The 15,046-nt window shown below is 40.8% G+C and overlaps 2 protein-coding genes across 2 annotated transcripts in view; one reads left to right on the plus strand and one right to left on the minus strand.

Annotated features, from left to right (window-relative positions):
• Positions 1-3,215: 3,215 nt before the first annotated feature.
• KLHL31 (kelch like family member 31) lies at positions 3,216-7,041 on the minus strand. Its single transcript, XM_035894169.1, has 2 exons — positions 5,870-7,041; positions 3,216-3,948 (listed from the first exon to the last, which is right to left on the minus strand). The coding sequence occupies exons 1-2, from the start codon at positions 7,039-7,041 to the stop codon at positions 3,216-3,218; spliced, it is 1,905 nt and encodes a 634-aa protein (XP_035750062.1).
• Positions 7,042-10,714: 3,673 nt separating this feature from the next.
• Positions 10,715-15,046, plus strand: part of LOC104126239 (elongin-A-like) — a 24,542-nt gene continuing 20,210 nt past the window's right edge. Inside the window, exon 1 of the mRNA XM_035894171.1 lies at positions 10,715-10,774. Within this exon, the coding sequence (XP_035750064.1) occupies positions 10,715-10,774 (60 nt within the window). The remainder of the gene's footprint in view (positions 10,775-15,046) is intronic.

Raw genomic sequence — 15,046 nt, forward strand, 5'->3', positions numbered from 1 at the left:
TAATATTAAGTCCAGATGAGATTGTCACATATTAAGGGCCAAATCCTGGCTCAATGTGCAGTTGAAGCCTAAACAGATGTTCAGAGAAACTAATATAAAGCCACACTGAAGTGCTGCACTGATAACAGTACCACTTGTTAATCTACCTAACATTTTTGGCCTGAAGTACCTATCTAATTTGTGTTACAGAAGGACCACATGCCAGTGGTGCTTGGATCCTGTCCTAGGACACATCTTTATGGACATGTCAAGGCCAAGGGCAATGGTGGCTGAGGAGCAGTCTTCCTCCTGGTGTGACAGCTTTGGCAGGTTTCTATATCTACTGTTCTGCTAGAATTTGGCCAAGAGTTCAAAATCCTGTACATCTTATTCAGTAGTCCCAGTGAAGTCAATGGAACATTTTTGTGAGTAAGATGAAAAGGATTTGGCCCCCAAAGTTTTTAACCCTTTAAGTAGTAAAAGAGTGGTTTCATTGCACTTAGCCCATCATTCACAAATACCTTTCTACTCAAAACCAGAAGATGGTTGTTGATGTATACGAAGTGTTGGCTTATAAAAAGGAAAGTGTGCAGCAATGTCTGACTATTCATAGCATTTTGGAACTCATTTCCCAAAGGGGAAAAGAGACACCTGCATATGACAGAATTTCATCCACTGTCTCTGTGAGGCCCAAATTCTTCAATTCCTAAATACCATCTTATGGGTGCCTTAGAAACACTAAATAATTGAAGTATGTATACAGCTGTAATTGGATATGTGTATGTGTGTCTTCACTGGACTGGCGGTGGATAATCAACTTCGTCTGATAGTATTAAAATTTTACAAAAAAACTATTGGAGAAGATGGATTTTTCAAAGAGCTTTTTAAATACTTCCATATCGAACACATATTTTCTCTGGGGAAAGAGAAATTTTGCTCTCATCCACGAGAATGCTTTTGGTGACTGGAATGGGCAAGAACAGCATTTTTGTATACAAGACAAAGTAATCTTACTCTGTTAAACAATTCCATTTTTTTTTACGTGACTGTGAATTTGAATTATTATTCATTTGAATTAAACAGGAAAAAGGATAACTGTATGCTAATTAAATTAATCAAACCTATATGACATCGCTACTTTGACCAAAAGTCATTGCAATGCAGTATATTCTAGTAACATACAGCACTCAAATATAGAATTTGGGATTTAAAATTGCGTAGTCGGATGCAGACATGAATTGGAACACAAGACTGAGTACCATGGAGTTTAATCCCAACCAACAGAGTGAATTACTTCATCTCTAATACTGTGTCATGCTCATGCTGATGCTCAATATGTAGCTGCAACAAAGCTACAAAGAGCAGAGCGTAGGTCCTGAAAAACGCTTGCCTCAACAATATCTGCACTTACAGACAATTTTATAGTGTTCCCCTTTTACAAATGAGATAAAAATCCGGATGCCTTGTAAACATTGCTAAGAGCATGCCTTGTCATTGGCACTGGAGCCTGGAGGTGTCAATGATAATCTGAGGAAACTGCATGTGAAGCCTCTATGAATTAGTTAAGATGAGTGAACTTCTACCCTCTTGGTTACATTAAATCATTTCAGTTCCTTGTACTGCTTTTTTCCTTCCCCAACAGAAGGGTGTAGGCATTTTGTGCTGACAGCAGTCCTTTGGTATAAAATTCTCAGGGGACATTATGGGTTGCAGATCCCTTTGGCTAAAGGAATAGGACTAGGTTTCATGCTTAATTCCCCCACTGCATGCTGAAATTAGGAAGAAAAGTTCTTGGAAGGTAATCTAAATTGGGCAAAGACTTCACTCTACTCACTGGGAAAACTTCACAGACTTCCAACAGGCACAGCACTAGTTTAGCCTTTGGAAAAACATGAATAAAAGCTCCATAAAAAGGGCTGTAATAAAGCCTTCAAAAGGAGATATATAATGGTATTCCCAGGAAAAGGTTACTTTGGGTGATGTTGTGCCCACGCCTGGTAAGAAAGGTGTTAAGGTATCTCTTTGGTACTCTTAAGGAAAGTTTCTTCCATTTCATCCAGTTTTCCCATGTTTCACCATTTTCCACACATAAACCCTACTCTCAGAGGCAGATTCTGCAGTCTTTATTCCATCTTTGTTCCTCACTCAACTGGGAATTTGTCAGAAAAATGCTGAGTAGAAGGGATGCCCTGTGCATCTCCCCTCTTAAGACACCATAGCCTCCTGGCATGAACTTAGCTTCCAGGTTTTGGTCCTGCTATGGCAGCTCCTAGCTCCTTGCATTGGCGAGGACCTTCTGGAACAAGAAGATAACCTGGACATACATTCCTACACAGATGGGAAGAGTAGGAACAGGAGTACAGATACTGACTGGCCTTCATGCCTTCCACCTGGAGTGACAGGAGAGTCTCCCTGGCATGAAGAGGAGGATGGGGTGGTAGTCTGCTCCTTGGTGTACACGGGGAGGTCAGGAAAGAAACCTGGCACCCAAGGCAACCCTTGGGGCTGGCCCATAACGCTTACAGGAGCTAAGGTGTTTTGTGGATTCTTGAAAGCCATGTCACAGCATTAGATATGAGAATTAAAGGGTTTCATGGCAGAAGATAGGGATCTCTTCCGAACTTCTGAAGGAGAAAATGTGTCAAGAAATTTTCTGTGAATGCCCCAAAAGAAAAGTATGCACATGCTATATGCTGTAATATGGGGTTTTGTTTTTTTCCCCTTCTGTTTGTCAAAATAAAAAATGCTTAGAATAGAACAAAACTGATCAATTTTATAATGACATATCACATTTCTGATATATGGTGAGATTTATTGCTAGCAATATTTGACTTTCATTTTGGGTTCTAAAGGCATTTAAAACAGTATTAAAAAAGCCTCACGATGATCTTCTGAAGCAAGTTTGTCTCTATTTTACGGGTAAGGAAACCAAGGTACAAAGAAAGTAAAGGATTTTCCACAGATAGTACAGTAAGTCAGTGGCAAGGTAAGGAAGACAATGAAATTCTGCAGCTACGGGTTAACTCTCTCTTCCAGCTAAGAAAATTCATCTTATCCCTCATATGCTGTGTCATGCCACCTGTATTAAAGATCATGAAAACTGGCCAATTTGCACTATTAAAACTGCTGCAAAGCCAATGATTTTTTTTCCATATAAGCACAAAAATGCTACTTAAAGGGTTAATTATACCGCTGTGCTGGTAAACATTTTTACTTACTGCTGGTTAGACCCATATTTAAATACTGACTGGGACAGAAGAGACTGAGCTGGCCCTGGACTCCCTCGTCTTGGTGTTGGGCATGGATATCGTACAACAGGATACGCCCACAGTGGCCTCGGGCAGCTCGTCTTCCTCTGTCCATTCATTAAGATCTGGGTTATAGCACTGAATGCACTTCTTATATTTTTTCTCTATTTCATTCCAGCCACCCACCAAGTAAATTTTCCCATTAAGGGTGGAGGCACCAGCTGTACTAACTCCGGTTTGAAGCGGTGCCACGTAACTCCATTGCCCTGTGTAAGGACTGTAACACTCCACGGGGAGAACATCGACCCTTTCGGCTCGCCCCCCCAGCTGAGACCCACCCATGACGTAGACCCTCTCCAGCAGGGACACTGCGCAGTGCCACCCCCTTGGGGTGCTGAGGCTGGACTTATCCTGCCAGCTATCTTTGCTGGGGTCGTACATGCACACTGAGCGAGAGTAAGCGTTATTAATGTAACCTCCTGTGACCAGGATCCGACCATCCACCACTGCACTGGCATGGCAGCACCTGGGCACCTCCAGGGGTGCCTTCATCTGCCACTGATTAGTCGCAGGCACGTAGCATTCAACCGAGGAGAGGCACCCCTCGGAGTTGCGACCACCCACTGCAAAAAGGAGGCCATTGAACACATTCAGGCTAAAGTGGGTGCGCCGCTGATTCATGTTTGCCAGGTGAATCCAGGTGTTGAAGCGAGGATCGTACCTGAAAGCATTAAAAAAAGAGGGTAACTGTCTCACATACTGCTCTGCTAAATTCTACAGTCCTGACTCTGTCCCACTACTGCTGCAGCTGCAGAGTTGCTAAGATTTTAGTTAGTTATTTAGCCCATCAGAAGTCCGTGGAATTAAACTGGTATTCCTGGTGAAATTTCCAAATACATTTAGTTTTTGATTGACGAAAAAATGTGTTGGTATCACTCAAACCTGGTATAATTTCAATAAAGTGAATCTGACTCTTTTCTGTAATTTGACTTTGTATAATAACCTCATTAGAATATTGGAAAGAGATACTTTCAACAAACAACAGAAATTTTAGACCTTTTTTTTGCAATTTACACGTACAGCAAAGATGTCAAAATTTACTCTTTTAAAAGTTTTAAGAGTTTTAAAAAATGTCAGGTGGCGATTTATACTTCCATCTTTGTAGTGCTTTCTAAATGGTAAGTATTCTTTCCCTGCCACTCATATGGAGTAAGAATTATGTGGAAAGACCATCTTTGCTTCCTAACACCACACCTATCTCAAATAACATTCTCTGTCCTTGACATTTAAATGGGCAATTTTGAAATAGGAAATAGCAAATTACAACTCCTGAAGGAGGTGAGTGAGGTACATTAGCAGGCCCATACATTTCTCCTCTTGCATGCTGTGGTGACCAGAGAATCACACGAGAAAAAAAACTGTGGGAAAGTAAATAATAATTATTAACTGACATACTGCATCGTCATCTGCAGCTCTGAAAGCAAGCCCACAGACATACTGATGTGACTTTACATGCTCAAGGTTAATGGCAGAATAGGGAGCAGAACCCATTCAGCCATGGACCACGAGGATTCCCTCACCTTCTCCCCACCACCAAGGTGTGCACTGAGTACATGGCTCCCTGTGAGAATGCAAGGCTTATCTAAAAAGAAAGATGGGAGCAACAGCATAATCTCCTTTACATGAGATATTTTCCTGGCAAAGTAGATTACACAATAGAAATGATCTAAAGAAGGTTCTGTATTTATTAACTTTGCATATTGGTTAATGTCTTCAGGAGAAATTACCTGAATGTTTCTTCTGGAAGCATGAAAGGAAGCATTGGTAGGAGCATGGCTGTGTATTGCCATTGCACATCCATAGCCTGTTCTAAGATAAAAAGCTGAGCTGTCTCACCTCTAGCCTTTGCTTCAAGCTATTGTGTGCTGTCAGCTTTTAGGCTGAACTATTTAAAAACTAGTATCATCCATCTGACTACTACTGAATGTTAGCCTTCTGACCTTGCTATCACCAGTGCGCTCATTGGATGACTACAGATAGAAATTGTAGTATTTCAGAAGTGAGGTACTATTTGGAGTACATTGTAGAAAAGAAATATAGCCTTCAAGAGACAGTGACATTGTTTCTACGTTCTTGATAAATAAAAAAGCTAAAGGATATGAAACGCAGTATAGAAGCTGTTGAAAATATGGCGGATGGTGCATAGAAAGTCAAGATTGTAATACCTAAAAGGTGTTTTTCAGAACTTTCTGTGAGGCATCAGAAGCTCTTGAAATTTAAAAAGTCTCACCTTGTCTGATTTGGTAGATTTTAATGGTACCTTAGAACATCCCAGAACTTCTATTTATGTTCCTATTTATTTTCTCCACTTGGAGTAAGTTTTCTTGGTTTTCCTCAATTCTCGCTGTGCGTGTGTAACCATGGTGAAGTTTTTGTTTAACTTCAGATGCATATTTTTGTTCAGCCAAACTTTAATATAGAATAGCACCCATCCCTTCCCAATGCTGTTAATTAGATAAATTATCTGATATTAGATAAATTATCTGGGCAGTTCACGCTGCACGTCACAAACCAGCTTGGTCTATCTACTGGCATTGCATGGAATCGGTCTCTCCATCCCTTTTAAATAAATAACCAGTTACCTGCAGAAATTGCTGACTGCATGCTTGGCTTGGTTCCTGGCATCATTCTGGTCTTCCCCACCAGCCACATAGAGAAATCCATCCATCACCGTCACACACTGATTAAAACTTTTAGCAGGCATTTCACTCAGCTTCTTCCATCCGTTTTCAGGATCTCTGTATAAGATGTCTCTGCTGAGAGACTTTTCTGTTAAAGCAGGGCGTCCCCCAACAGTAACTAAGACTCTGAAACCTCCACGGATCCTCGTTCTTCTGGACTGCAGTGTATTCTGGTGGTAGGGAAGCAAATGATAGTTCATGGCATCCACTAGGAGCTTATGGCAGTCTGCATCTTGCATCATCCTTGGCACTGTTTGAACATAATTGACAAGGTCTTGGGCTGAGATGGTACCAAAACGGATGTTACCTAAGAGATCGGCAGCAAACTTTACTCTTTTTTGGTCAAATTCCAGCCATTTTATTGCTATCTGGAATGCAACAATTTCAGAAGGCAACTGCAAGTCGTCATCTGCAAGAAGTTCATTAATCTGATCAAAAGTAAGTTTTAAGAACTGATCTGTTTCTGAAAATTCAATGAAGTTGTCTCTAATAAATTTGTGTGCTGCTTCCTTGGTTGTTTTCAGTCCGTATGTTTCTGCAATATTGGCAACATACATACAATTCTCAACACTGATTTCTTGGATTAGAAAATCACAGCACATCTTTACAAGGGTGTGAATCTGTAGATAAATTGCTGTGGAAATAATACTACCTATTGTATAAAGGGAGAGCGTAAGTTTTCCAGTGTAAGCATAGGTGATTACAGTAGCTAGACCCAATGGGGATACATCATTGAGGTCTACTCTTTGAGTGGATGGATCTTTCTTTAAGATGTTGTGGAAGTAGTCACTGCTTGAAGCCATCACCACTTTATGAACACTGAAGGATTTGGTTTTGGTACTAATAGTCAAGTCACAAAGAAAATTTTCTTGTCTCATTCTGCTTAGACCTTCCAAGAGATTTGGGCTATATGATGGGTCGGAAACCTCAGATGAGATGCAGCTGAAACCATTTCCTCCATCCAAGAGTCCATTCAAGCCATTTAGTTTACTGAGGGGGCCATCTTCCACAATGATAGTCATTTCATTGATATCTGCTTTGTTCTTCTTCACATTCTTCTTCTTAGGGGCCATGACTGCAATGAAATATTACAGCCAAGAGCTTGCTAAAAATAAAAGTAAAACATTTAGAGCTACACTGCAGTTGTGAAATGTAATAGCAGAGTGATTATGCAACAAATGTAATCTTTGACAATACATACAAATGCCACAAAACCAAAACAGACAGGATAATCTGTCTTCCTAAGAACTACCATACTGTCCTAGATTGTAGTGTGGCTGCTTATTAATAACAATGGATACACAAATTGTGAAGAATACACCTAAAAATAATTCCTTTTTTTTAATAACAAGATCATAAAAATAACATTCCCCTATTGTCACCACACCCAAAGAGTTAAATTCTCTTCCGAAACATTAAATGCATTTGCCTGAGTGTAAAATTTTGTAAATTTGCATTTAAATCAGACAGGTTCTAGATATGAATTCATTAGTCTAAAGCATAGGAAAGGTATGGGCCCCCAGCTTTGTCCATCCTTGCTCCAGGGCTAGTACAGACTTACAGGTGAATTCAGAATTTGACCAAGAAGTATTATGGGTGGGAGAAATTCTTTTTTAAAAAAAGCAACATAAGACATAAAGACAAAGTGAGTTTTAGTATGACGTCATGTTGATTTTAGATTTAGTATCTGCTCCAAATTCTTTCCAGGTTTTTGTAACTTTTGATTTTCTAGATTGATGATATTCTACTTCCTGTGTCAGATTCACAAATACATTCTATTCATAGCACACTTTGCTTACTTTTCAGTATCAGTAATTTGAAATTTATAATCGCACATTTAGGATTTTGTCTCACTTTTATTGAGAAAAATGCCATGCAAACACGAGCACGACAGGTTATTTTAAACAAATTTTTTATGTGTGAAGGTTAGTAGTTACTCCCATAGAGTTATGTTCAAACAGATACTTGAATTAGACTTATCAACTCTAGGCAAGTTCCAGCTCTTGCTGAATTGGAGAGCCAAGTTTTTATCAAATGCAACATGGGACAGCTGCTGAGTAATTTTCAAAGGAGCTATTTCAAATAAATCTATGTATATGTAAATGCACCTTGAAGGAAAGCACTGATCTTCAATAACACAGTTAGAACAGAATTGCTGAAATCAGCATTCAAATATATTAAAATATAGCATTTGTCTTTACTATATCCATTGATTTTAAAACAATTTACACCAGCTAATTTTCTCTGTGATCCTTGCACTCATTCATGAAGAAATGCTACCTAACAATAAAACAAACGACTGGATTATTTTAGGTAACTTAATAAAAAACTCCAGTAATATTTCAATCTAAAATCTCAGCACATAGGTTTTTCCTTAAGCACATAGCATGTAACAAAATGGTAATTTAATTTTAGAAAGGAATGGTTGCTGCCTGTGAGCACCAGGATTTTTTTTGCTGCTGCTGTGGGGTGACAACCATGTGCAGAGCAGGCGAGGGAGAAGGCCATGTGTGCCCAAAGTGTCAGTGTCAGCCCGCGCTGACGTGAGCTGCGATCCCCGAAATGTCGGTGTGCCAGTGTGGGGGTCAGCTGCTGCCCGGCTCCCCCCGCTCCGGCTGCATTCCAGGAGCTGCATCTGTTGAGACCTATCAGAGTCACCTCCCAGAATAGCAACCTCCCAGCAGCTTGCCATTTTAAGACAGGTTCAATCAAAGGTATAGCTCGTATTTTAGTATATTTTGGTTGTTTAACACAACTTTTTTTGCGAAAAAACCCTATGCTATCCCAAGTATCATCTATATTTCTTGACATAGAATAAAAGCAAAATTAAACTTTCGGATGTTTTTGTATGTTACCCACATAGTTACTGCTTTACACATTAATAGCCACAACTTTACAGCTAGCAAGGGCATATCCTTTTGGCAGTCATATTTGTGGTTCTAAGTACTTTTAGAGACCCGTAACTTAAAAAATTTAATACATACAGCACTTAATGTTTATTGCCTCACTGCATCATTAAATCCGTGAGATTTTAAGATCTCTTCAAAAATGTCCACTCTCCATTTTTTTTTGTGAAAAATACTTTTGCATCAACAGAAATGTCACCAGCTAGTTTAGTGTGTATAAGCACATAAGTGACAGGACATGCCAAATCAGTGAAACAAATTAAATGAACCTATGATAAATCCAAGTTACTGAACTTTGAAAACCCTGGACAATTTGGTTTTCTATGGCTGTTTGCTTTCACCTGATTTATTTCAGCTTAAGAACAACTCATGCCAAAGGACACTTGGGGTCCCAAAACAATGCATTCTAGCAAACAACCTTCCCCCCTCCTTCAGAATTTTACTTCTAACCACTATCAAAGTGAGGAGTTAAAACCCCCTTACCCTCCTCAGAAAAATGGTGTCCCAGAGCTGTCCAAGAAGCTGTCAGTGAAAATGCCTCTTCCTTGGAAAAATGAGAAGATAAAAATGAGAGGAAAGGTGGCAAAAAAGAGAGAGAAAGATCAGAGGCCACTTGGTAAGTCCCAGCTTGTGGTTTCTAGTGTGACACTTTGCTGTCACAGGGAGCAAAAGAGACCGGAGGCTGTGCTCGGGTGCTCTTTAAAATGACCCCTCCTCTCTGTGCCCTGCTCCCTGCCTCAGCCCAGCCATGGGAGCTCAGCTTCCCTGGGCTGCCTGGCCAACAAAAAATGGGGGGGACAAGTCTGGACGCTGCAAATGCACAGGTACAAGGGAGGAAAGGGAGGGAAAGGTGAAGACGGTAGGTGGATCCACAGCAGGTAGTAACTGTCCCAGGTAAGTGTAGGGTGGACCACTGGGTTCCCCACCTCAAAGATGGGTGCCTGGGCAAAAGCCAGTATGCTCAGGGAGGGGGACAGGTTTAGATTGGACATAAGGACGATATTTCTTACAATGAGGGTGGTGAGACACTGGAACAGGTTGCCTAGAGAAGCTGTGGGTGCCCCACCCCTGGAAGTGTTCAAGGTCAGGATGGATGGCACTTTGAGCAACCTGACCTAGTGAAAGATGTCCCATGGCCAGGGGGCTGGACTGGATGATCTTTGAAGGTCCCTTCCAAACCAAACCATTCTGTGATTATATTATTCTATAACCTAAAATAACCAGCAAGAAATGCCAAGGAAAAGCTGCGCTTCAGTTCCACTTGCTTGGGATTTTGGTGCTTAACTCTGGGCAGAGGGAAGGAGAATGGCTGATGGGGATTCATGGCCATGTCTTATTTCTTGGAGTTAGGTCGCTGCTTCCGTAACGACTTGCCTTGGCTTTCAAGGACACTGGCTCATATCCGCTGATTATATTTGCAGAGAAATGTGAACTTTGATCTTCTGCCTTGCAAGGAAGTATCCTAACTTGTGGGTTATACCATACGCTGGAATAGTTTACCTCCACCTCTTGCCAGTCAGTCTCAGGAATACACCTCCACATCCTGAGAGAATTTCATCCTGTGGGAGACAAAAAGAGGTGTGAGTAACTGCATGGGATGGGAAAGGTATTGGTGGAAGTGGAAGTCAGAGAAAGGGAGGATTTTCTCTTGGCTGTTCTTTGTGTAATGCTTCATCTGGTAGATTTATTTGATTGCCTCCAGGCTCAGATGGGCTATTACAACTACTGCTGCAAAATAACACTTGTCATTTTGAACAAAAGGGTATCGCTGTGCTAGTGGAGCTACAAAAAGTTACAGGATAAAAATGAAAAAACAGAATAGGGAATGAGAGGCGATCAAATGCGTGAACTCAGAGTGAAGGAGAGGGATGTAAAGCCAAGTCCTCCCAACAGCAACAAGGTAAGCAGCTTTCCTTACAAAAAAAAGGGCCACAGCTGTGGAAAAATTAAGGGCAAAGCTTTTACTGTTTTAGGAACTTCTCTTTACTATTTTTTTCTCACATGTAGAGTGCCTCAAATATACAACTCAGCATAACTTCAATTTAATATGTAGGACAACATCTATCATCATCTTGACACATCTCAAAATATATTAATTTACCAGTTCAATCTAATTATAAAATTCCTTATGTGGACGATTACTCTTAACTTTTTTTGAAGTTCTGCCTTACACAGTATCAGCTATAATGATTTTTACACAAAGAATATATTCCTCACTGTGCTTCATGAGTTTTAAGAACTTGTAAAAATTAGTTTTTATAGATAGAAGAGGCATATTTCTAAAACAGACTCACAAACATCTACATACTTGTGAACCTGAGTTACTCAATGTTCCCTTTTCTAACAGCTCATGCCCAGACTTTTATCAATTTTTATAATTTTGAAGTATCCTAAAAAAGCCAACATTTTTCAGAGAAAGAACATCTTTTTTTTCTCTTCTTCTACAGCATGAATGCACTGTCATGATCTGTGGAAAATAAAGATTATTCTAATTTTCATACCATATCTTTAAAATCTACTAGCACATTGTAAAATAAATTTAAGCCTTATTCAGTCTCTACAAACTGATCCAATCAAACACCTCCCATAGTTCTGAAACTTTGGTGGTTGTACATTAGGGCAAAACCCATGGAACCTTTAGTTACTTGGTCTTCAAGATCAGAGGACAACTGATTGCGTACTTGGCTATTAGCGGCACGCAAGCTGGTCTTGGAACTAATCATTCTCATGTTCCATAAACTTGCACACAACAAACTCTTTTAAAAAATAACCAGTACCAGGATTAGCTGAAAACCATGATACATTTTTGAAAATCAAACTTTGATTTAATATGTTTTTTAATTTTCAGATATTCTTAGCATTGTCTCCTCTGTTTCTTGAAAATAACCTGTTGTCTTTCTGATTCTTTCCTTTCCAATGGCATAGAAATTAATTAATATGAAATATTTTGATATTCATTGAAGTCGTTGCAATCAAGTTAGGAATTATCTTCTCTCTTAAAAGGGGGGTAGTACATTTTTTGGCATATCTTAAGCCTGTCGAGTTGTATTCTTTTAGGTATGAGTGAATCCTGGAGAAAAAATATTTAATTTGCTCCATAATCAGCTGGTCTATGTGAGTGACTAAGGACTACTATAAATCCATGCAGCAGCAGGAGGTCATGTAATAATGTTTTCACATTTTGAGGGGAAAAAAAGAGCAAACATTTCAAGAAATTTGTTCTTAGCCCAATAAACCAAAATAATTGCTATTATTTGCTCCACGTGCATGAGCCAGAATCAGCAATAGAGAAAATTCTTGTATCAGCAAAGATAGGCCTTAAGGCAATTATTACCATCTTTTGTAATCCATGCACAACCATTACTGCACTCTTTCTGGAAAATGGAAAGCCTTTTCTTTGAAGCCAGCATGCTTTGATTTGTTGGTGGAATGCAAGCGTCACAGCCATGGCCACATGGAGATCAACCCTGGTCAATTAAAGACATTAACAAAACTCAGGCTCAGTTTTAGACTGTGACTGCTTTGTTTGCTCTGAGCCCTTTGTGTATATTCAGCCAAATACTATGCACCCCCAAAGCCCATATTTAGTTCACTATGATAAACAGTTATAAAAAAATACCTTTAAATGCATTAATTGAGTAATCACACCAATAATGCCTTTAGGAAGGCTGAAGCTCCTTTGGCAGATTGGAGATATTGTGAAAGCATATTGAATTTCAGTGGGAACTGTAGTCTTTTCAATAAAAAGATGATGGAAAAGAAACAGGTTTTCTTTTTAAGCTGCTGAATAAACATACAAACTACTACTGTTTAGGATCAAATACACAGGCCTTGATTTCACAGAAGGTGGCTTTGAGGAACAGTGTTCAGCAAGACATCCGGCTCCAGGTGGGTCACTCAGACCTCCCCCTCAAGGCAGACATCCCCCAGTACTCCATCACTCGCTCCCAGGCCATTGCCTAATTTTGCCCAGCCAAGCCTCTTGCACCAATCCACCCGCTGAAAGTATCACCTAGATTTTCTCCTTAGGTCATACAAAGCCTAATTCTCTTTCTCGTTTCACTCTTGCCTTGGAAACACCCCAAGCACTGGCAGCAGGGCATGGAGAGGACCTTGGAAATAAGATGAGAATGCACAAGCCTTGGAGCAGAGCTGCTGGCACGACACAACTCTCCAGCATGTAGTGACACGGCAATTATTGGAGCTACGTTTTTGTGTGTAGCAACCCCACTTCTTCCTAACAGGAGCCCCGCATTGGTGCCGAACAAACAAATCCTCGTAACGATCAGCACTGGCTGTCAGTTATGAAAGACCAAGTAAATTTGGAATTCTTTCCTCTGCTAATTATGACAGGCAATATGAGAAATGCTGCAGTTAGATCTGGGCTAGAAACATTTTTCTTGTTCTAGGAAAGTTTTTGAGATTTTAAACGTTTTCTTCTTCTTCACTGGCATGAAATCATGATCTTCCAGAGCAATTGGGCAGAAGCGCAGCAAGGAGCTTTTCCTCACCCCAGAAAACCCAGTAACTTGATAATTAAGCCTTTCAAACAACATACGGGAAACCCAGTTTCAATCACATAATCCATATGACAATCTGAGCCTCAACTTCCCTACTCAAAGATGGCTTTAACCATAATGCTGGTGTGGGCTGAATCTCTTCCAAGACTTCTGCATAAATGCCACTTTGTATAAGTAATTTCATACTACTAGGGCCGGAAAAATAAAGAAAGAGTAACTAGTTGTGGACGGCTGATTTTAAGGTAAGGTTATTGAAGTCTCTACACACTTTGAAGATGAGTTAATTATTTCTGTAAAATAAAAAGATGAGCATGGGAACAGGAAAGCCAGTCTGCAACAGGGACCTGGATGTGTTTTTTCCATATCCAACCTGAGCGCTCTACCTACTGTATTGCCCTACCAGCTATTTTGGTTTCTCTACTGATAAATTGTATGCTGTGCCCAGCTGTAATAAGATCTACTTTGTAACAGTAGTAACCCTAACGTGCAAATAACCAGATTTTTGCCTACTTAAAATTCCACTGTAATTCAGACTAGATACACTGTTTTTAACACTTCCACCAAACACTGCTTTAAAGGCTGAAATGTGTTCTATATACCTATTCTAATTATATCAACATTAACTTCCAAGGAAATACTGCAAACCCAGAGGTTTTTTTAGGAGGGACTCATTCAGCTTGGAGTCTTTCAAGCACATGCTCAGCCCCAGCAAGCTCCATGGCAGAGATCCTGTTTCAGCTATTCAGTTCACTCAGCACCAAAGACCGATTCCCTGTCTTGCATTTTTTGTGACCTGAGGTAAACCACAGAGGAGCCATGCTGAAAGCTGCAGGGCCCACGAGTGCTCTGTCCCCTTAAAAAAAAAAAAAAAAAAAGAAAAAAAGCGTTAGCCGTCAGGCTGTAAATAAGGCAGAACAGAAAGAAAAGGATGCCCTCTTCAGCCTGAGTGCTGCCTTCACCTTCAGGTTAGGACAGCAATAGGGTGCCTGTGGGTGACAGTCACATCTTCAGAGGCTTGGAATCGCTACCCCTGTGCATGCCGTTGTGCTTCACACCTGCTAAGCAGCCTTACAGCCACACGTGGACAGCAGAAACACCACAGACCTTGTAATTAACTGCAGGTAACTGAACAAGTTGGCATGGAACCTCTCATGGCTTCTCCTGAGGCTGGCACAGCTGGACTGACGGACCTACCTTGCTGCCCTTGCAGGGCAAGAGTACATGCCGTGGCATTTCTTGGGACAGGGTGCTGTTCCCCCCAGCTCACCTCCATGGGCTTACTTCAGTTATAGCCGTGCTTCTTGGGCCGAGGCCCAACTGTATGAGGTTTAACAAGGCCTAGTGCCACTTTGGTCACAACAACCCCATGCAACGCTACAGGCCTGGGGAAGAGTGGCTGGAAAGCTGCCTGGTGGAAAAGGACCTGGGGGTGCTGGCTGACAGCCGGCTGAATATGAGCCAGCAGTGTGCCCAGGTGGCCAAGAAGGCCAATGGCATCCTGGCTTGTATCAGAAATAGTGTGACCAGCAGGAGTAGGGAATTGATCATGCCCCTGTACTCGGTGCTGGTGAGGCCGCACTTTGAATACTGTGTTCAGTTTGGGGCCCCTCACTACAAGAAAGATGTTGCGTTGCTGGAACATGTCCAGAGGA

The sequence above is a fragment of the Egretta garzetta genome, unplaced genomic scaffold (genome assembly GCF_000687185.1).
Source record: "Egretta garzetta isolate BGI_Z169 unplaced genomic scaffold, ASM68718v1 scaffold415, whole genome shotgun sequence".
Lineage (NCBI taxonomy): Eukaryota > Metazoa > Chordata > Aves > Pelecaniformes > Ardeidae > Egretta > Egretta garzetta.

Coding starts and splice junctions, on each gene's coding strand:
- KLHL31 (XM_035894169.1), bottom strand. CDS start 7,041: ATGGCCCCTAAGAAGAAGAATGTGAAGAAGAACAAAGCAGATATCAAT. Junction 3,949..5,869: donor GCAGTCAGCAATTTCTGCAG/GTAACTGGTTAT, acceptor TAATGCTTTCAG/GTACGATCCTCGCTTCAACA.